Source organism: Oryctolagus cuniculus, chromosome 5 (assembly GCF_964237555.1).
Source record: "Oryctolagus cuniculus chromosome 5, mOryCun1.1, whole genome shotgun sequence".
In the NCBI taxonomy this organism is placed as follows: domain Eukaryota; kingdom Metazoa; phylum Chordata; class Mammalia; order Lagomorpha; family Leporidae; genus Oryctolagus; species Oryctolagus cuniculus.
Genome location: NC_091436.1, coordinates 169,260,947 through 169,284,455, shown reverse-complemented (window position 1 = coordinate 169,284,455; position 23,509 = coordinate 169,260,947). Strand labels below are relative to the sequence as shown.

The following is a 23,509-nucleotide window of genomic DNA, read 5'->3' as shown; positions in this document are numbered from 1 at the left end:
AGCCAGGAGCTTCTTCTGGATCTCCCACATGGCGGGGCAGGCCCAGGCATTTGGGCCATCTTCTGCTGCTACCCAGACGCATTAGCCAGGAGCTGGCTTGGAAGTGGAGAAGCCAGGATTCAAACCAGTGTCGATATGGGATGCTAGTGTTGCAGGTGGCAGCTTTACCTGCTACACCACCATGCTGACCCCGAAATATAGGAACTATTAGAAAACAGTCTATACGTTTTTCATAACTTGGAAGAGAATTATCTAGACTTGCATCTCTATGATGGGCTCCTTCAAGAAAATTTACGCCTTTAAGAATTTTTTGTGCATGAAAGACAAAGAGAAGAAACGGTCTCTTTCTAAAGGCAAGTGAGGGTCGTGGGGCCAGTGCATTCCTCCTCAGCCAGGGCCTGCGTCAGCCAAAGGGAGAAGGGGCGGAAGGCCACTGCCTCTCCCTTCTCCAGGGCTCTGTGCTGAAGGGATTTCTCAGAGAAATCCTGACTCCAGCGCTGAGTGCAGCGCCCTCCTGCAGTTCAGAGGAACTACTTTTGCACACGAAATTCCAGGAACGGCCCTCCTTGCTGCCGCTGCGGTTCACCGAGGCACACGGCCCTGGGCTCCTGCAGGTGTGAGGGCATTCTCTGGAACCACTGTGACTCATCTGGGGCCCGGGCTGGAGTCCTTGGCTGAAACGAAGGCAAAAGCCACCTTCCAGGAAAAGTGCTCACCCACACCTTGTTTACCCTTCCTGCCTGTAATCACAACAACGCACAACCGAGCCGCGGCAGACAGCAAACATGGAAGCAAGGGGCACGCTCAGAGGTAGGGGCCAAACACCAGCAGGAGCCTCTGAACTGCTCGCCAAGCACGCTTTACTTCTCCCAATAACTCCAATCAGCTCAACATTTCCAAAAACCTCCCAGGTTTCTTATTTAAAATGTTTCCTATCTTTCCAGCCAGAGTGATTATGCTGGCAAAAGAAAGGAGGAGGTCAAACTGTGACTGTGTGCAGAGGACATGATCTTATACACAAATACAGCAACAACAATGGAAAAGGTATCAGAACTAACACATGACGTCAGCAACGCTGCCAGGCACAAAGTTGACACACAAAACCCAGTGGCACTGTTACACAGAATAGTGAATTATCTGCAAAAGGAATCAAGCTGGCGCCGCGGCTCACTAGGCTAATCCTCCGCCTGCGGCACCGGCACCCCAGGTTCTAGTCCTGGTTGGGGCACCAGATTCTGTCCCGGTTGTCCCTCTCCCTGTCCAGCTCTCTGCTGTGGCCAGGGAGTGCAGTGGAGGATGGCCCAGGTCCTGGGGCCCTGCACCCCATGGGAGACCAGGAGAAGCACCTGGCTCCTGGCTTCGGATCAGCGCGGTGCGCTGGCCGCAGCAGCCATTGAGGGGTGAACCAATGGAAAAGGAAGATGTTTCTTTCTCTCTCACTGTCCACTCTGCCTGTCAAAAATTAAAAAAAAAAAAAAAAAAAAGGAATCAAGAACACAATCCCACTTGCCAAAGCTACAAAAAGTAGTAACTCTTTTAAAAGACTTACTTTATTTGAAAGCCATGGAACACAGGGAAAGACACACACACACACACACACACGCACGCACGCACATTGTGCAGATGACAGAGAGAGAGAGATTTCCATCTACAGGTTCACTCCCCAAAAGCCCACGGCAGCCAGATCTGGGCCAGGCTGAAGCCAGGAGCCAGGAGCTCCACCCTGCTCTCCTTCATGGGTGGCAGGGGTCCAAGAACTTGGGTCATGGTCTGCTGCTTTCGCAAGTTCATTAGCAGGGAGCTGAACTGAAAACAGAGGAGCAGGGACTCAAACCGGCACTCTGATATGGGATGCTAGCATCACAGGCAGCAGCTTAACCCACTGTGTCACAACCCTGGTCGACCTAGGAATAGATTTAATCAGAGAGGTCTCTAAAATTAAAACCAGGAAACAGTGATGAAAGAAACTGATGAGGGCACAATGAAGAGGCATCCTATGTTCATGGATTGAAAGAATCAATATCATTAAAATGACCACACTATCCAAAGTGATACACAGATTCAATGTAATCCCTATCAAAACACCAATGACACTTTTCACAGAACTGGAAAGAAAACACTACCAAAATTTGTATGGAACTACAAACACCCCAAGTAGGCAAAGCAATCTATTGTACGGAGGCCAATGCAGGGGGACTATACTATCTGACTTTATATACTAGACAGCTACTATGATTGAGAGCATGGTGTCAGCGTGAAAGCAGACACGTGAACGACTGGTCTTTGACAAAGCTGCTGAAAACACAAGCGGCAGAAAGACCGGTCTTGTCACTACCTGGTGCCAGGAAAACCTGCTCTCAGCATGCAGGAGTGTGGCACTTCCCCGCCTCTCAGCGTGTACAGAATCACCTCAAAAGGCATCAAGTTCCAGTAAGACATGAAACTTCTGGAAGAAAACAGCAGGGAAATGCATCGGTACAATGGAACTAGCAAGGATTTCTTGGATCAGATCCCAGAAGCACAGGAAACCATCAACAGAGTGAAGAGACAGCCTACAGAATGTGATCAATTACTTGAAAGCTATACATCTGAAAAAGGGTTAATAACCAGAATGGACGACTCAATAGCAGAAACACAAACTAATACAATTAAAAGACAGGCAGTAAGCAGAAATAACCACTTTTCAAAGGAAGAAACCTTGGGCCAAGGGGTACCTGCAGAAAGATTCAGCGCCACTAAGTCAGCAGGAAAATGCAAACTGAAACACGGAAAGCAACCACCTCACTCCAGCAGGCTGGCTGTTGGCTAAGACAAGAGCCAAGCACTGGTGAGGCTGTGCAGAGAAGGGCGCCTTGCACACTGCTGGCGGGAACGTAAAGCCGTACAGCCATGTGGACAGCAGTATGGATGCTCCTCCAAAAGCTGTCAACAGAACCAGCACAGGTCCACGTCAGTCAGCGGAGGAGGCACGCACAGTCCCTTGTCTACTGCAGCTAAGCAACGGAAACACTGAGCACTCATCTACTGACGAATGAGTAAAGAAACCACGGCAGTTACACAGCGGAAGACTATTCAGCCGTAAAAAGGAAGAAACCCAGTCCTTTACAACATTCGCTTATTTCTCCTGTTGTAATAGGCATGGTTCCCCTTCACAAATAGAGTCTTACTCTTAGTGTGTTTTTTCCTCAGTTCTAACCAATCACGTAAAATAAAAGTGGGAAGAACAAGTAAACAACATAATCAAATTCTCAAACTTAGAAAACTCATCAAAAGCTTATTAACAGGGTTGGTGTTTAATGCCTGGGGTCGTCTGGCACAGTGGCACAGTGGATCTAACAGCTCTCTGCAGTGCTGGCACCCCATATAGGTGCTGGTTCATGTCCCAGTTGCTCCACTTCTGATCCAGCTCCCTGTTAATGGCCTGGGAAAACCAGCAAAAGGTGGCCCAAGTGTTTGGCCCCTGCATCCACATGGGGGACCCAAATGAAGCTCCTGGCTCCTGGCTTTGGCCTGGGAAGGCCCTGGCCTTTGCAGCCAACTCATTAGTAAACTAGAGGATGGAAAAGTTCTCTCTCTCTTTTTCTCTCTGTAACTCTGACTTTCATATAAATAAATCTCTTTTTTTAAGAAAAAAAAAAAAAAAGGAGCTAACAATTGCCCATGAACACGGTCGTGCTGTTCCTCATGGCATCTCTGGGACGCAAGCGTCACCATCACAATTCTGTTCACAACCCAGGGCCTGGAACCCTCGGTGAGTGCTGGAGTTTACGCAGCGTGGGAACCAGGCTGTCTGACTCCACGTCTAGATCACGCTTCCAGAACCGCCTCCTTCAGGAGGGCACAGCGAGGCTCTAAGAAGTTCTGGACCATCTGAGAAGACGGGGCAGATCTCATCAACCATCACTCAGCAGGGGAAACACAGGAACAAACGAACAGTTTGGGGGCAAAACCTGATCCCCGTCGGCAACCTTTTCCTTACAGTTCCTTTGCATCTGTCTCAGGAACACTGCTCTCCCTGGATGTCCTTCCATCTCTGACGGTTCCTTTTCAGGAGATGTCGAGGCTGTTTGCTCGGAAAACATGGCGAGATCAACCACATCGCCAAACACGAGGAATCAGCCCGTGTTGGTCCAAATCCCTCAGACCTTTACAAACTCCACTTACTCCCTGGCACTCCAGGTACGACTTTAATGCCTGGGGTCCTCTCCTACTTTCCTAGTGCAGGGACCCTCAGTGCCCTCGGCTTCCTTCCTGTGCCTGACCACCCGGGGACCAGGCCAGCCGCAAGCTTTTCTGAGGGCCTGAACCCACGCTAAGCACTCCAGGCACTGACAAAGCTGAGGCTGCTGCCCAGAAACATGGCAAGATCAACCACACTGCTAAACACAGGAACCATAAACTCCAGGGCCCCACCACGGAGGGACACCATGCTGTCCTTCCAGAAGGAACCGTGCCATCTGTCTGTGTGCAAGGCTCCCTAATACACGCTCTGGGCTGAGCCCTCCGTCTGAAATCCCAGCAGTCTCACTTTGGGAGTTTGGGGCAGTCCCTGTGGGAACACTCCCTGTCACTACTTTTGGGGCGAGCCCAGGCACGAGTTCATCTGGACAGGACAACAGGTATTTTTCTCAGTATTCTCAGCTATCACAGGCCTTATATTGCAGGTGTATTGCTGATTCACATATCTGTATCTGGGTTTCTCTCTTGGAATGTAGACAAAGTACACAGCACTAATCACTCACTAGACAGCTCTACCTAAAGGGACCATTCAACAGTCTGGTACCAAGCTGAATTTTTAATTTTTCCTTAGAAGATATCTTCTTCTTGAATTCTCTTTTTCAGTCAACGGAACCATTCTCTAAATAATCATATGGATAATTAAAACTAGCATGATTTTTAAAAATTACTTGCCTAAGCTATACTTTTCCTTATAATATCCCAAACCCCTTATTTAGGAATTCATTATTTATAAATCTAGAAACACTCACACACACATACACACCACAAACCAGAAGGGGTTATTTTCTTTAAGATAGCAGGAGTCCGGATTTCACAGCTGAATTTATGTACGCAATGCCGTATGTATGTATGTGTGTAGGTGAGCCCTCCCTACACACACACACATGCATTGACAAAAGTGTAAACAGGAACGATACATATGTATGTGTGTGTACGTGTGTGTATGTGGGTGTGTGCATATACACAAATATATCTGGTAGTTTGGTTTTGTGTATTCAAACAGAGTGCTATTAGAGCTTTGGTTGAAGAGGGAATTTGTACCCTCGTCCTGTGCCTCCTGCCAAGCAAACCAAGGCGACTTCTGAGCATGAAGGCAGACACTGTACGGAACTAGCTCCGCTGCAACTCCAGGTAGAGGGTTTCGATGCTGAATGCTTACGAATCGTTCTTCACTGAACTTGCCGTGCAACCTAACACAGCTCCAAAGCACACAGTGGTGGTCAGTACTACACGCTACGGCAACGATGCAGCGACAACGCAATTTAGACTGATTCATCAAACAGTCATTCTGCAGTTTTAAAATGACATGTTTTATTTTTTATTTATCATTACTTACCGAAGTCAAACTGAAATCTTCATGGATACTTCCAAACAAATCAGGGGATGAAACATCAACAGAAAGACTAAATACAGAAGCAAGGAAGAAAAGTTACAATTAAAGCACCAAAGTTAAAAAAAAAAAGCACTAAAATTTAAAAACGCAATGAACTATATGCATATCTGACATTAAAATGTTTAGTGAAAAAAAATCACACAGCTTTTGCTAACATTAAAAAAAAAATAAAGAAGGCACCGTGGACTATCTACTAACTTAAGTCATACGAAATTTGCTGTTGCGTCTTCCCAGTGGTGTCTTATTTAAAGCAAACGATCAAGGGGCTTGGCGTTACCCTAGGTAGATGCTCAAAGTGTTTCTGCCTATAGAATCTGCAGGTGGGCGTCCAAGCTCACCTCACAGTAAACTGAATTACAGATGAGCTGAGTCAGGAAATTAGTTAATAATCCACAAGTAAGCAGCAACATAAAATTTTGGGTGGAGCACAGATTCAGTGATTAATTTGTAGGTATAAAAGAATCATGAAAAAAGTCAGCTTATTTCCCTTTAAACCTAACTCATGTTAAATGATAAAAATGTGACAGATTTCAAAATAGAGAGGTACAAAAAGGATTCTAATATGATAAACACTAAAATATAAACCAATCAATGATGCTTGAAATTGCATTAGCTTATATAAAACATATTTGAATGAATGGAACAGAAGATGACGTTCAGAACACATTGCACTATACATGAGACTGAAGGAGGTTTGAAACAGAAATTATAAGAAAACTAAGGGAAGAGGTCTGATTAACAGTTGAACAATGAGCAAAACATACAAAATCAAATCAAAATCCAGAATTAAAAAGCTAGTAAGTCTCTAGAGGTAGTTTTATATGCTAAAAAGCAAACCAGTAACAGAACATTCACAAACATGGAAACATTCGTCAAACTGCCAATTAGAGATTGTTATCTTTAATTTTTATTTGAGAGGGAGAGGGAGAGGGAGAGGGAGAAAGGGAGACAGAGAGGGAACATGCTAACCATCCACTGATCCACTCTCCAAATGCCTGCAGTGGCCAGGCCTAGGCCAGACCAGAGTCAGGAGCCAGGAACTTAATTCTCATTTCCCATGTGGGTGGCAGAGACCCAACCACTGAAGCCATCACCGGCTGCCCCCCAGGATACCTGTCAGCAGGAGTTATAATCAGAGCAGAGCCAGAGCTCAAAACCAGTTACTCCATATGGGATGCAGGTACACCAAGCAGCACCTGAACCACTGGCCTAACGCCCACCTCTCGATTGCCAAGTAAAGATGTAAGACACACTTATTTCAAAATTATCCATGTCAGAAAATAAATGATAGGTGCAGAGAAGTTACATATGCTGATGTCATTTGAGAAAACTAGGTTTCCTAAAAATAAAAACCAGCATTTTGTCACTGTATCCTAACCACCAGCATGAGGACAGAGTTACCACATGAATTTATACACCCCAGAGTGCAGACGCGCCCTCTGGAGCTCCAACAACTGGGCAGGACCCAGGCCTCACTCCTCCCTGGGCTCCGTCTCCAGCAAGAGCACTGGTGCAAACCCCAAAGCCAGAACTGCACAGGCCATCAGCTCCGAGCCGTCACTGGAAGTTTCTGTTGTTATTCACAAAGTCTGTGTTCCCCGACATGAGCTGTCATGGTTCAAACTGCCTGATACATGTCTAGTGAGGCTAAGCTGAATTCACAAGGTAAACTATGGAGAGATCAAACATACAGAATTAAGCCTTAGTAGGAACTGCCTTGCTTCTGCTGGAAGTCTTAGGATGTGAGATTAAACACATAACTTGAATCTATTTTTAGTTCTCTTAACTGTATCAGCAAGATTAATTACATTACCACTTACTGTGTAGTATCTATATCTGCATCAGGCTTGGTGCTCAACTGTTCCAGACAGTATATAAAAACCTGAGTGAAAAAGAACCGGTATAAGCCATATAAACTCAGATATTAATCTATTTTGACATTAAAAATAATTTTACACAAATTTCTCCTAAGTAGTGTGGTGGTAGGTTGTATGAGTTTTTAAGTGTTTTTTATCAGTTATTAAGTTACTGAATAATTTTTGGAGAAATACCTTTTGCTTTTCTTCCATCGCTCACTAACAGGCTCAACTTTGCTAAGTGCCCAGAAAGCAAGTGTCCCAGACAAAAGACTTTACCCTGCAGCTGGAGTGTAAACACTGCCCACATAGTTCATCCTGTGCTGAAACAGAAGTCGATATAAACGCCACAGGAACCCAAAGAGCAGCACAGCATCAATGCAACATCCAGTGTGACTAGCACAAGTGGAACCAGTCCCACAACACACACATGAAGGGCCTTCAAAACATTCAAGGAAAACGTGTAGTATAAGAAACTGTGCACACACTTCAGAATTTTTGCACCAAAATAAACTTATCTTTTCATTCCACTTTTCCAGAAATTTTTGAAGAACCTCATATCCTGTTACGTGACTCACCCTGAATTACTGAGAAGTGACAGTGGGCACAGTCAGAGGCACTACACACAGCAGGGGCTGACACCACCGCACTACCCCCGGCGCCAGCGTAACTCTTTCACACCCACCTGCATGATATTGATGCTCAGCTGGCAAACCTCCTCCTGAGTTTTCGGCTGCTGAAAGACCTGCGAGGAAGACAACCCTGATCAAAACGCCCGGCCTTTCTAACGGACAGAGCTGCTTTCCTGAATTACATGTCGAGGTTAAAATTCAGAAAACTGCTTCAGTGGGAGCACCCTTACGGAAGAGCTGGCCTCCAGGCACCCTTCCTGCCCGCGCCGACCCCAGCGTTAGAAGACAGTGGTGCTCTGGGCAGACTGACAACACCCGGGTCAGCTGTGCGTTCCGTACACAGGCTGACAACACCTGGGTCAGCTGTGCGTTCCGTACACAGACTGACAACACCCGGGTCAGCTGTGCGTTCCGTACACAGACTGACAACACCCGGGTCAGCTGTGCGTTCCGTACACAGGCTGACAACACCCGGGTCAGCTGTGCGTTCCATACACAGCCCGTTATCACTGCAAGGTCTCCCCCTATGGCACCTGCACTCACGTTTGACCTTGCATCAGCCTGTCTCAGAACCAGCAGCCAGCATTCTTCCGAACCAAATGAAGCAAAGAAGCAGTAAGTGGAAAAGCCCCCCTGTTACAGCTCAGACATGCACAGTTGTGACTCCCCAGGAAACAGGGCTGAACCGGACAGAACTCACGCTGGCTTCTCCAGGCTTGCACTCCAGGACGTCGTTCAGGGACTGCAGGGAGTGCGCGATGCACTGCTCGAACTGACACGGCTGGAGGGAAAGAATGCCCATCTTAAACTCAGAGACAAGTACCGCTTACTAGGACGTAGTCACCAGAGGTGAATGTGGCCAGACACCAGGACTTCCAGGGTTAGGGAAGGACAGACACACAAGCACTCTGACAAGCAGTCTCCTGGTCACAGGTTTTAGATTTGCTCTGTTTTGCCCCTGGTGTTTTCAAATGGGTGACTTGAGATGAAGCAGCTAATCTGACTGGAACAGAAGTTTCCCTGAAAATTCTACTCTTCTGGGAGGAAATGAGATGGTAAGGAGCAAATACACTCCCCCATTTCCAGTACTGTCCCACGAAACTGCTCGACGAAACGACCCAGAGGCGGCACGCGACCTTTAAATACGTGCACTCGTTTTCTGTTCATTAGCTCAGAAACTGAAACCTGGAAGTATACATAACCATCAGCATTTCAAGATAAGCTTGAGGGGCCAGCGCCGGGGCTCACTTGGTTAATCCTCCGCCTGCGGTGACGGCATCCCATGTGGGCACCGGGTTCTAGTCCCGGTTGCTCCTCTTCCAGTCCAGCTCTCTGCTGTGGCCCGGGAAGGCAGTGGAGGATGGCCCAGGTGCTTGGGCCCTGCACCTTCGTGGGAGACCAGGAAGAAGCAGCTGGCTCCTGGCTTTGGACTGGTGCAGTGCCAGCCGTGGTGGCACTTTAGGGAGTGGACCAACAGAAGGAAGACCTGTCTCTCTGTCTCTCTCTCTCACTGTCTATAACTCTACCTGTCAAATAAATAAAAATAAATAAATTAACCTTTAAAAAAAAAGATAAGCTTGAACAGATCCACACGTCCTAGCTCCTGAGTGTACTAGAAGTTTTGCTCTAGGTGACGGGGATGAGAGTGAGCAAACCAGAGTTCCCACTGCATGTGTCCTCCAGGTGGGAGGTGCCCCCATGGCCATCTGTGTGCCTGGGTCTTAGGGCCCAGGACGAGCAGTCCGGATTCCGACAGGTCAGAGAACAACTCAGAGTCCCTTGTGAACATCTTGGCTCCAGTGGCAGTGAGAAACACCCAAGGAACTCGCCCCCCAGTGTGGTGGGGCCGCAGGAGATACCACTTTTGTGTCCACAGAGACATCTACATACACAGCCACACAGGCACACGCAGCAACACACACCAACAGCCACATACGTGTCCAAATCCACCCACAGGCAGCTGTTTTGTGTCCACGTCCATCCACAGCCAGCCACATACGTGTCCACATCCATACCCAGGCAACTGCGCCAAGCCACACACACGCTCCCCACCTCCAACCCTGTCCCAGGTTGCTTACACCAGCACAGGCCAAAGTAGCCCAGAGCCAAACTGTTACACAGCAGACTTGAGGAAACTAGCCAAGCAGGTGACCTATCAGGTACCACAGAGAGACAGAGGTATGGGGACACAGAGATACGGGGGCATGGGCAAGAGGCACGGGAATCTGAGAAACATCACCCTCCCAACTTCATCTCCTCGACAGTCATTTTCCTTAAATGGCTTTAAAAAAAAAAAAAGGTACAGAAATCATTGCAATTGCAAGCTAGAACAAGCATCACGAAGAAAACAAGCGGCACTTCGAGAAAATGGTGCTGGAAGTATGTGTGCTTTAAAGAGGACAGCAGGGCCTGGCACTGACTCCCGGAGAGGAACAGGGCCACAGCACAGCACAGGGAAGGACAGTGGGCAGTCTGCGGCTGAGGACGGCACGCACAGCGTCCCCAAGCTGGGCAAGAAACTGCAGCATGCCACACCACTGGGCACGAGCACGGCGTGTGAGGGGCGCGGGGGCTGCGGACGTGGCCAGAGAAGACCCAACGCCCAACCCACCAGCTCTGTGCCAGACACCTGGGCTGAGAACCACCCAGCAGTGCACAAAGCAGTTTTAAAAGGGGACTGGAGAAAACGCTAAACAGAAGAAACAAAGTGACGGCTAGATGCATGCTTGTTTTCAGACAAAACGGAAGCCGGACGCAATGGGCACTGACCGTGCCTGGGCTGTCATGTCGCGCAGCCCTGTACTCGAAACCACCAGAGGGCACCCCAAAGAGCAGTGAAGAGCAGAAGTACCCGACAAAAAAGAAAGGCTATACAGGATGGAATATCAGACGCACGGTGATGTCCTTAATTTGACCTATCTGCCTCAGAAGCTGGGGGAATTTAAGATATTAAAACAATACTACAATCGCAATATTGAGAATTAAATCGAAAGTGCAACCGTCGGCAGCTAAATATTGTTGTTCATGTGTAGTTATTTGCACTTTTTATGTTAAAATTTGAACCGGACTTTCTCGTTTTATTTTTTTTATTTATTTATTTTTTTTGACAGGTAGAGTTAGAGACAGAGACAAAGAGAAAGGTCTTCCTTCTGTTGGTTCTCCCCTCAAATGGCTGCTATGGCCGGCGCTGCACCCATCTGAAGCCAGGAGCCAGGTGTTTCTTCCTGGTCTCCCACGAAGGTGCAGGGCCCAAGCACCTGGGCCATCCTCCACTGCCTTCCCGGGCCACAGCAGAGAGCTGGACTGGAAGAGGAGCAACCGGGACTAGAACCGGGCGCCCATATGGGATGCCGGCGCCACAGGTGGAGGATTAACCAAGTGAGCCACAGCGCCGGCCCCTCTCATTTGTTTTTATCCACTCAGTGACACAGCACATGGATAGAGAATCCTGGACAGTTCACTGACGGGTTTCATTAAACTGCGAGTAAATGATAGTCTGAACGTTTGCTTTTTCTAAGAGGAAAGAAAATGTCACTATTTCTGTGTCTCGGCAGTGAATCACTGGGTTAGCTGACTGTAAGAAGTTATCACCAGTCATCCCCATTCTTCTGAAAGGCAGAAAATTCTCAGAATTATCCAAACTGAGAAGAAGCAGAGGACAACAGGGCGCTCTCAAATGGGCTGCTGCAGGGCGCTGAGGGTGCTGACTGAAGACAGTCCTGTGGCCACAGCGAGGCGCAGCCGGCGCCCATTTCTCTAGCGTGAGAAGGAACATCTCCCTGCCCCAGTCACGGGGAAGAGAACAGACGAATCCAAGCGGATCTAGGCAGATGTCAAGAAGACGTACGTCAGCTGCGTGTGGCAGGCGCGGACTGTATTTCAGCCATCGCTCCAAGTCTCAGAATTCTGCAAACGCTGGGGTCAATACTCAAAGCTGGAACCCAAACTCGAGCTCTAAGCGCTGATTCACCTTTTCTACTAAGAGGTGCTTGGTGCTGGATGGCTAGAGCACTTCCCCAGCATTATCACGTCCATCTCACTGGCGTGTGTCTTCACGGATGTCTCACAAGATGGCCTGGCTGATTGTAGACATGCTACTTCCTGGGGGACTTTCGCTCACGGTACAGAGCAGCCTAGTTCTGTGTTCCCTGCACATGATTCAGTGAGACGTGTGTGTGTGTGTGTGTGAGAGAGAGAGAGAGAGAGCTAGAGAGAGAAATCCAACACGCAATTAGTTATCTTGTGCTTACAACTGCACTAGCATAAATTTAAAAGCAAACCACAGACGGGATTCTGCAGACACCATTTTGGAGCAGTCAGAAGGACTGGCTTACAGTTAGCCAAGTGAGCCTGGGACGTGGCAGCTGGCAGGGACGACCAGGTACCCAGGAGGCACCAACCTGAAGAAGCACCTAGAAGCCGACACCTGTTTTGTGGCTAACAGTTCCCGAATCCGTACCAGCTTTTTAAATAAAGCTCAGGACCTGGACAGATCCACATTTCCCCTTTGTATAGGACCCGGAATCGGGGTGGCTGGATGCCTCGTTGGGCCACACTACTGCATCCGAAGTTACTCGTGGATGGTGGTGCGACGATCCCTCCCCGGCCTGCCCTTCAAGCTTGCTGTGACCCTCCAGATGGAGTTCATGAGGGTACTTCAAAAGTTTGTGGAAAAGCAGAATCATTTTCATGCAAACCATCTGGAAACCCAGGTACAGTTTCTTCCACAACACATACTTTCAATGAACTTTGTGAAGACCCCCCTTGCTGGAGAGAGCTTCGAAAACCTAGTGAGGGATGATGACGTAAGCTCGAGGCATTCTGTCGTAGTGGCCCCGTCATTACGAGCTTCACGTGAACAAATACAAGGCCGTGATGTCTGCCTGGAGCTCTGCAGTCTTCCAGGTGCCTTAGCCCACACTGTCTCACTATTTAACCCTAACCTGCAACACCATCCGCGCACGGCCCTCCTTTAGATATTACCACGCTGGAGGCAGGCGGCCCCCGGGGCCTGTTCCCCACTCTGAGGAGGACTGAACCACGTCGGATTCTAAGCTGAATCCGTACTTCCTCTACCTTCGTGCTGCCCAAGAAAATAAGATGTGAGCCACAAACACAGCTGCAGATGGAACTTTAGATTTTCCAGTAGCCGCATTAAGAGAAAAAAAACTAAAGAGAAATCAGGTGAACTCTAATTTACTTAATTTAACGTTACTCCTCGGACGAGTTCTCAATACAGACAGTAGAGATGGCTCACGTTCTCGTGTTCGTGTGCGTCTCACGCAGCTCTGCGGGACGCTGCAGGTCTAGCCCACACCTTCTTCTAAAGATTCAGCGGGGGAGAGTTACAGCACAGTCTGTGCTTAAATACAAATAATCGTGACAAGGAGCACAAATCCGGTGAATTAACCTTCTTTTTTTTTTTTTTTTTTTATAAAAGTTACGTCCTTTAAAATAGAATTGCAATCCAATTATTGCAAATAATAAACTTCCCTAACTCATTTCAAGTATGATTTTATGTGCAAAAACTTAGAGGGCTGCTTTTCTAAACCAGAGTATAAGGCACGTTTGTACAAATTTACGTCAACCAGGGCCAGTGCTGTGGCATGGTAAGCTAAGCCACTGCCTGCAGTGCTGGCATCCCACAGGGACACCGGTTCAAGTCCTATCTGCTCTTCTTCCAATTCATCTCCCTGCTAATGGCCTGAGAAAGCAGTGGAAGAAGACCCAGTGCTTGGGACCCTCCACCCTTGTGGGAGACCTGGATGAAGCTCCTGGCTCCTGGCTTTGGGTTGGCTCAACTCTGGCCATTGTGGCCATCTGGGGAGTGGATGGAAGATCTCTCTCTCTCTCTCTCTTTCTCTGTAACTCTGTCCCTCAAATAAATAAATAAATTTTTTAAAAAATACAACTGAAGATAGGACCTTGACCTTGGGAGGAGGAGGATGAACCTCAGCTCTCCCAGCTGCCAAGAGGAAATGGCCAACGGGAGTACAGAGACTGAAGGAGAAACAGCAGGTGCGGTCGGTGCTCCCAACAGCCTGGCTCACCACCGGTGTGCAAATCTGGGCAGCTGCAAGCCACTGTGGGCCAGTTTCCTTACCCAAGGCAGAAACTGGGAGCTGCCCCCACCTCGGCCTCCCAAGCCCAGAACTCAGCCTCTCCCTTTCTCTTGTAAGACGGACACTGCAGAGGGCAGCCCTGCACACAGCTGAGAAGGCCGCTGTGTGCCGGTCGGCTCTGGGTGAAAGATGCTGTGAGTGCGCCCCGGCCAATTGCAGGTGAGGACAGTGGCCACATGCAGCTCTGGGAGCGTGCTGGGCCCTTCCTGCCAGAGGCAAGGCCATGGGTGACCACAGGCTCTGGGCCAGCGTGAGAGGCAAAAGAAGACCCTGCCTCACAAGCCCAGGGTCTGCTACAGCAGCTGAGCATCCACCCTCACCCACAGCCCCGCCCGTTGCTGTGTGAGGGAGCCACAGACGGTGGGAGACGCCGTGCCGGCACACCTGTCTGCACAGGTGATTTACAAGCCTGAAGCGGTCGCTGAGAAAATGACGGCTCCACAATGAACAGCACCTGCCTCACCCAGGCACGTCCCAGAGCACTGTGCTGGTGCCGTCCTCTGCATGGCTTTGGCTTAGGGTCCAGCAAGTGCGTTCCTCCTACCACACTACAGTACAGAATGCACACCACAGTACAGAGTGCACACTATAGTACAGACTGCACATGGCAGTACAGAGAGTGCACACTGCAGTACAGAGTACACACTACAGTACAGAGAGTACACACTACAGTACAGAGTACACACTGCAGTACAGAGAGTGCACACTACAGTACAGAGTACACACTACAGTACAGAGTACACACTACAGTACAGAGTACACACTGCAGTACAGAGTACACACTACAGTACAGAGTGCACACTGCAGTACAGAGTACACACTACAGTACAGAGAGTACACACTGCAGTACACAGTACACACTACAGTACAGAGTACACACTACAGTACAGAGTACACACTGCAGTACAGAGTGCACACGGCAGTACAGAGTACACACTGCAGCACAGAGTACACACTACAGTACAGAGTACACACTGCAGTACAGAGAGTACACACTGCAGTACAGAGTACACACTACAGTACAGAGTACACACTGTAGTACAGAGAGTGCACACTGCAGTACAGAGTACACACTACAGTACAGAGTACACACTACAGTACAGAGTGCACATGGCAGTACAGAGTACACACTACAGTACAGAGTACACACTGCAGTACAGAGTGCACACTACAGTACAGAGAGTACACACTACAGTACAGAGTACACACTGCAGTACAGAGAGTGCACACTGCAGTACAGAGAGTACACACTGCAGTACAGAGTACACACTGCAGTACAGAGTGCACACTGCAGTACAGAGAGTACACACTACAGTACAGAGTGCACACTGCAGTACAGAGTGCACACTGCAGTACAGAGTACACACTGCAGTACAGAGTGCACACTACAGTACAGAGTACACACTACAGTACAGAGTACACACTGCAGTACAGAGTACACACTACAGTACAGAGTGCACACTACAGTACAGAGTACACACTGCAGTACAGAGTGCACACTGCAGTACAGAGTACACACTACAGTACAGAGTACACACTGCAGTACAGAGTGCACACTACAGTACAGAGAGTGCACACTGCAGTACAGAGTACACACTGCAGTACAGAGAGTGCACACTACAGTACAGAGTACACACTGCAGTACAGAGTGCACACTACAGTACAGAGAGTGCACACTGCAGTACAGAGTACACACTACAGTATAGAGTACACACTACAGTACAGAGTACACACCACAGTACAGAGAGTGCACACTGCAGTACAGAGTACACACTACAGTACAGAGTACACACCACAGTACAGAGTGCACACTACAGTACAGAGTACACACCGCAGTACAGAGTGCACACTGCAGTACAGAGTACACACCACAGTACAGAGAGTGCACACTGCAGTACAGAGTGCACACTACAGTACAGAGAGTACACACTACAGTACAGAGTGCACACTACAGTACAGAGTACACACTGCGGTACGGAGATTGCACACTACAGTACAGAGTACACACTGCAGTACAGAGTACACACCACAGTACAGAGTGCACACCACAGTACAGAGTGCACACTGCAGTACAGACAGTGCACACGGCAACACAGAGGGGTATACTCCTTATTCATACATTGCTTCATGTACTTTGAATAGAATACTGTCTCATGACTAATAGTAAGAACAATTTCAACTTACGAGAGAAGTCAGGCCTTCATTATCAACGATCCAGTCCTCCTTCTCGGCCAGTCTCTTCACTTCTACGTGGAAAACAAGCACACAGGTACTGTTCACCACTGTCATCTCACTGATCCTCACATAAAAATCTATAAAGGTTGTGGTTTCCAATTGTTTCACATAGGTTTGCAAATACTCCAAAGAAGTAGGGATAGAACACCGTTTTGGTAGATTTGAGGATTTAAACATTTACTGTTTGCTTGATTCTCTTAATAAAGCATTAATGTAAACAATACTTGATTTTTTTTTTTACTGCCAAGCCCAATTTGGAGAATTCCAACCTCAGTGAATGATGTATTAGTTATCAGGTATTCCTGATACACATGTACACAGTAAGTCATGAAGCCGTATAGCATTCTTTTCCTATAGTTTCTGGTGCACAGTTTGGATTCTATTTGGAGCCTATAATACTCTTAACAATGACGTCACGATTCCCCCTTTAGCAACAGGAACTCACTGCCTCAGCTTCAGCTTTGCAGTCTGTCTAGGTTCTTGGGAGAAACGGGAGTGATGGATTAACTGGTAGTAATGTTCAGTTTCTCGCTTTCCATTCACCAGTGTGTTAGTCACCAAATCTGTGCAGATGAGACCTTCCTATTTAAAAACTCGGGTGGCAGGCAGTGGTTTGTGCCATTGATAAAAATGCTCGATTGGGGCCGGCACTGTGGCCTAGTGGGTGAAGCCAGCGCCTGCAGTGCCAACATCCCATATGGACACCGGTTCGAGTCCCAGCTGCTCTCTGCTTCCGATCCAGCTCTCTGCCATGGCCTAGGAAAGCAGCAGAGGATGGCCCAAGTGCTTGGGCCCCTGCACCTGCATGGGAGACCTGGAGGAAGCTCCTGGCTTTGGATCTGCCCAGCTCTGGCTGTTGTGGCCACTTGGGGGATAAGCCAATGGATGGAAGACTTCTCTCTCTCTCTCTGCCTTTGTAAATCTTTCAAATAAATAAATAAATCTTTTATAAAGAATGCCCTTGATTGTTTTAATAGCCAAAAGCCTACTTCCTTATAAAAATAACATTTATTCCTTTTTTATGATTGTATGAAGAAAAATCTTGGAAATTTTTAAAAGTTTAAAGCAAACAAGAACCATCTCCAATGTGTACTATCTAGAAAACCACTGCTAACAGTCCTTCCTGACTTTATGTTGATATTCCAAAATTAAATTTTTAAAACACATATTTTCAAAATTGACATTTTACTCTACATACATGTGTATATATACACATTTATATCCTACATTTCTATGTATGATCTGTCCCAAGGCCATTCTTACATCCTGAACTATTTTAAGCCTATGCATCTTCATGTCCATGTTGCATCTCAACTAAACTTCTGTCAAAGGCTCCAAAAGGAGGGAAGATCATTTCTGAGCGGCTAGAAGTAAGGTGCATGACCACAGGCACACAGCCCCGGAGGGTTTCCTGAAGTGCAGGAGCTGGAAGCCGGGAGGAGGCGGCCCCCCGAGCCATCAGTCCCCTAACCCACCTTGTGCCGTGTGCTGCAGCGTGACTGTCACACAACGGACGCGGAGGTCCAGGATGACGTCCTGGATGATCTGCAGCATGTCGTTGGGAATTTCCAGGGCGGTCAAGGACTCGTAAGTCAGCCTGCGGGGCCAGAAAACAACGAAGTGCGCCATGCCTGCCGTGGTTTCGCAGTCCTGTAATCAACCCTGTGTCACGGAGCTCACGAGCCCCAGCAGGAGGGTGACAACAGGGCAGGGAAGACCACAGCACAGACTTATCACCACAGTCAGTAACGCCGAGTTGAGCAACAGAATCAAAGCACACGCGCTAGGGCACTCATCGCAACGGTGCAGAGCGCAGCTGGACAGAGAAGAAACTGAAACAGCATGTATTTACCCGTTCTCCGAGCACGAGTCCGCACTCACCTCACAGTCTGGATGACGTGAGCAAGCCACTGGCCCGAGAGCTCCGCCTTCACGTCCCAGCCTCCGTACTGCCGGGCCTCCCCCTCTCGGATGCTGAGCGGGAGCAGCGCCCCGCGGATCAGCTTCACCAGCGAGTGCATCACCTCCTGGATCATCTTCTAGACAACGACGAACAGGGACACTGCGTAACCACGTCATCCAGTCGACGAGTGAACCAGACACCGCGCATGCGTGCTAACAAAGGCCTTCACCACGAAGTCCCCTCCTGGCCCTGGATGAGAAAGACCCTGCACTCTTGCCACGGCCTGGATGCGACCTGCGCCCCAAGGGTTCGTGGTTGGGAGCCTGTTCCCCAGTGGAGCAATGTCCAGAGGCAGGGGAAGCCCCCAGTGGTGGCCCCCGGTTAGTTCTCACGACGGGGCGGATCTACAGAGAGGGGCTGGCCCTCCAGCTGACGGCCCTCCTCACACAAGCTCCGGCCCTGACACCACCTGCCACACGGCGACCCAGTCGAGGTCCTCGTGGAGCTGCCTGCTCTTGGACTTACAGCCTCCAAAGCTTGACCTCCGTGAGCCTCTGTGTTTATAAAGCACCAGCCATGGGCATTCTGTCACGGCAACAGAACATGCACTGCTCCCGTAACACCTTTCCTTACCTTAAAGTCGCTTTGCCTTTGCCTTACGTTCTTGGATCGTTCAATCTGGCCCGATTTCTCAGCAGTCTTAAACACAAAAGACAAAACCAGATACATCAGCTGTCTTTTAGAAGCCTCCTAAAAATGAGGAGGAATACACGCAGGGGTAATGGCAGGTGGATATGAAGAGAGCGTGAATTATGACCGTAACTTGAGTGAAAGGCATGCTTAAGAGACAGTCTGTTTCTGACTTGATGATTAATTGGAAGGTCTTACCGCAGCAAGAAGTCATTGAGGTTTTTAAAATCTTTAGTTATAATTCTGTTAAATTATCCGAAGCTGAAAATAGTTTTGTAAGTGAGTTTTCACCATATGGCTGAACAATAAACACCACACCCACGGTGACCTTCTCCACATCGTTTTGCACCAGCTAGCACAGATGCCGAGAGGAGGAGTAAATCAGAGCGTACACAGTCCTCCTAGGGCTTGGTAAGCATTTATGAATACAAACATTAAACTAGCATTCATTCTTTTAAAGAAATTCACTTTTTAGTTTATTTGAAAGGCAGGGTTACAGAGAGAGAGAGAGAGAGAGAGTCAGTCTTCCATCTGCTGGTTCACTCCCCGGCCAGGCTGAACCCAGAGCCCAGCGTTTCTTCTGGGTCTCCCAAGTGCAGGGGCCCAAGCACTTGGGTCATCTTCCGCTGCTTTCCCAAGCACACCAGCAGGGAGCTGGATCAGAGGTGGAGCTGCCGGGACTCAAACTGGCGCCCATGTGGGATGCTGGTGTCCCAGGCAGTGCCACAGCACCACCCTTTGTCACTGTGTTTTTAAAACAGTATAAACCACTGCTCTTCTTGCAGGAATTTTAGTGTAATTGAAGACAGAATATAAAATACCTTTCTAAATAAATTTTCTATCTGCTTATTGATATAACTCATATTTCTCTCTGCTATTCCTCTTTCTCCTTAAAGTCATGTGGGGAAGATCATGTTAGGATGATTAAAAGAATAGTGAACTGAATTTCAGTTAGCTTTCAATAACAAATTTTCTAACAACTACGTATTATAGAACACGCCCCTAGAAGAGCAAGTTCAGGAAACTCTCAAAATAAAAAAGCAATAACAAAATTATGCAATGCCAAAGGCAATTCTGTCATTGCCTTGGCATATTGCAGGAGTGGTTTATAGCATGAAGATCACCTACGTGAATGAGTAAAGAATGGCTGGGAGTGTTGAGCGTTTTTAACAAACACACAAAACACGTGAAAACAAGTGGCGAACAGATAGATACACACTCCGCACACTTCACTTTTGATTTATTTTTAAATTTTCTGTTAAACACTGCAGTTCTTACCATTTTTTTCTTCATAGAAGTGCACTTTTGCTTTGAAGGAACTAAAAGCACACATAAAAAGCTGAACCCCAAATTCACCTCAATAATCTCTCAAAAAGCTACCTTCTGAGTTCATGGTCAGTGGCACTCAGAACTCTTTGTTTTCCTGCATTTTTAAGACAAGTGAGAAGCAGCAGGAGTGTTTTGGGCAGGTGGACGGTGTGATTAGGCCTAAGGAGAGTAGGACTGCGAGGTGCGGAGCGTCCCGCCCGGCAGGGAGCGGCCAGATGCACCCACGGCCGCGGCCGCCCTTCCATTCCTGCCCAGTGTGGCGCTTGGAGGCAGTGAGGACTCCAGGCGACCCATGACCCGGGCATGGCTGAGCCAAGAGTGCCCCCTCACCACGGGGAGAAGCCTTTGCTGTGACCGCTGTGTGCGCCAGCTCCTGGTCTGGGGCACCCTGTTCCCTTCTCTTCTCTCTCGTAGTCCCACGGGCTTCCAGCGTCATCCCTGTCTAACCCTCCCCCGTGGGCATCTCCAGCACAGGCGTCACTTGAGGCCCTGATTTGACCTCAGACTCTCAGACTGCAACCTGACGCTCGTCTTTTTTTTTTTTTTTAAAGGATTTATTAATTTTTTTGAAAATCAGAGTTAAACAGAGAGAGAGGCAGAGATGGGGGGGGGGAGGTCTTCCACCTGATGGTTCATTCCCCCAGTTGGCTGCAATGGCCAGAGCTGTGCCGATCAAAAGCCAGGAGCCAGGAGCTTCTTCTGGGTCTCCCACATGGGTGCAGGGGCCCAAGCACTTGGCCCATCTTCCACTGCTTTCCCAGGCCACAGCAGAGAGCTGGATCGGAAGTGGAGCAGCTGGGTCTTGAACCAGTGCCCATATGGGATGCCGGCGCTGCAGGCCATGGTGTAAACCCACTGCGCCACAGCGCCGGCCCCAGTGCTCCATCTTAATAACTCACTGGAATCTCAAACTCAACACACTACAAACAGAATTCCATTGTTCTACTAGAACATCCCCCACCCCACCCCATCCCACCCTGTGGTCTTCCTCAAGTCTTTCTGACTCTGCTCTCCCAGCAGCCTGTGTCGGGGCCACATCTGAATCTCAGTCTTCACCCTCTCACTGATCCAGCAGCACTGCCTCCAAAACACAAATCAGACATCAGTTTCTCACCTGCTCCACTGACAAGACCTCTCTCCCAAGCGCGCTCACTGGCTTCCCCCCCTCTGTCCCCTAACAAGCAGCCCAAGTGGTCTGGGCCCCTCACCTGGGCTGCAGTGAGGCTGGCCAAACGGTCCCGCCTGTCCTGGCAGCCACACCCAGCTCAGTGGGTGGCGAGGCTGAGGTCTGCCTGGTTTTCAGCCATGCCCGGCTCCCAGCCACTGCCCCACCTGGGGCCTGCTCTCCCAGGGCCCGTGCTGCCTCTCCTGCGTCCAGTCAGTCGGCCCGAAAGCAGCTGCACAGGAAGTCCACTACTGCTGCTCTCTGCCTCAGCGCCCTGCGTCATGCAGTTGCTGCCAGAATGGAGGGCCATGTTTAAAATTCCTTTTGCTGTTGTCTCTCCAGGAAGGGAGACAGCATGTGTATCTTGGTCCCTGTTTTACTGATGTTTTATGCATATATGTATCTTCAAATGCTGTGTGCATATATTACATGTGTATGTGTACGTATATGTATGTAGTGGTCATGTATACACCATGTGTGCGTGCATGTGGCACATGGGGGTCTTTCAGGGTATTCAGTGAATGTGTGGAGAATGAATGCCCACCCAGGGTTAGGGTTCTCAGAACCTCATTTTAGTGTCCTTAGCAAAGTTGGCTGCCCAATACCCCTGGGCTTGCCCGAAGGCCTTCTTTAAAATACAAATCAAAGCCTTGAGGCCCTGGGCCTCACTGTGACAGAGCCCTGAGAGCTCTGTGTGAATGGAGGCTGGGCGAGGGGGAAGGCTGGAGTGTGAACTCACACACTGTGTGAATGCAGGCTGGGCGAGGGGGAAGGCTGCAGTGTGAGCTCACACACTGTGTGAACGCAGGCTGGGCGAGGGGGAAGGCTGCAGTGTGAGCTCACACACTGTGTGAACGCAGGCTGGGCGAGGGGGAAGGCTGCAGTGTGAACTCACACACTGTGTGAACGCAGGCTGGGCGAGGGGGAAGGCTGCAGTGTGAGCTCACACACTGTGTGAACGCAGGCTGGGCGTGGGGGAAGGCTGGAGTGTGAGCTCACACACTGTGTGAACGCAGGCTGGGCGAGGGGGAAGGCTGGAGTGTGAGCTCACACACTGTGTGAACGCAGGCTGGGCGAGGGGGAAGGCTGCAGTGTGACCTCACACACTGTGTGAACGCAGGCTGGGCGAGGGGGAAGGCTGGAGTGTGAACTCACGCACTGTGTGAACGCAGGCTGGGCGAGGGGGAAGGCTGCAGTGTGAGCTCACGCACTGTGTGAACGCAGGCTGGGCGTGGGGGAAGGCTGGAGTGTGAACTCACACACTGTGTGAACGCAGGCTGGGCGAGGGGGAAGGCTGGAGTGTGAACTCACACACTGTGTGAACGCAGGCTGGGCGAGGGGGAAGGCTGCAGTGTGAACTCACACACTGCCCGGAGGCACGCGAGGCACAGGGATGCAGCACCTCCAAACCCTGAAGAACCTCCGGGCCACGGCAGCCCGGCTGTGTCGGGACGTGGCTCTGGATGGATGAACTGAAGAGCACTGGGAAAGCGGACGCCCTCCCTGAGGCGGGGGCTGAAGGCCCTGGCAGGACAAAGGGGCCCCAGGTCAAAAGGAACTTCCCCTGCCCGACGGCCTCCAGCCCAGGACCCTGGCTTTCTCTCGCCTCAGACGCCAAGTGGAAACATGGAATTTTCTGGGTCTTGAGGGTGCTGGCACTGGTAATTCCACGAGGCCGTTCCATGTGCGTGTGCGTGTGCGTGTGCGTGTGTGCGTGTGTGTGTGTGTGCGCGTGTGTGTGTGTGTGTGCGTGTGTGTGTGTGTGCGTGTGTGTGCGTGTGTGTGTGTGCGTGTGTGTGCCTCTTTCTGTGGGGCCCTGGGATGCTGTGCAGTAACAAGACATGCAGTTCAAAACTGTGAATGCCTTCTCCGATGGTCTCCTCCACGTACCTGATTCTGAACTTTGCACACAGCAGGGACTGTGCGAGAGCATTCCACAGTCATT

The 23,509-nt window shown here is 49.4% G+C and overlaps 1 protein-coding gene across 4 annotated transcripts in view; it reads right to left on the bottom strand.

Moving 5' to 3' along the window:
* The window catches only part of EXOC2 (exocyst complex component 2), a gene marked incomplete in the record, with an annotated part of 247,499 nt that overhangs the window by 103,778 nt on the left and 120,212 nt on the right, over positions 1-23,509 (bottom strand). For all 4 annotated transcript variants that reach the window (XM_070074885.1, XM_070074882.1, XM_070074883.1 and 1 more), the window contains 8 exon segments: positions 5,576-5,642; positions 7,453-7,514; positions 8,174-8,233; positions 8,821-8,901; positions 16,427-16,488; positions 17,953-18,074; positions 18,359-18,516; positions 19,014-19,079. In XM_070074885.1, coding sequence (XP_069930986.1) covers positions 5,576-5,642; positions 7,453-7,514; positions 8,174-8,233; positions 8,821-8,901; positions 16,427-16,488; positions 17,953-18,074; positions 18,359-18,516; positions 19,014-19,079 — 678 coding nt within the window.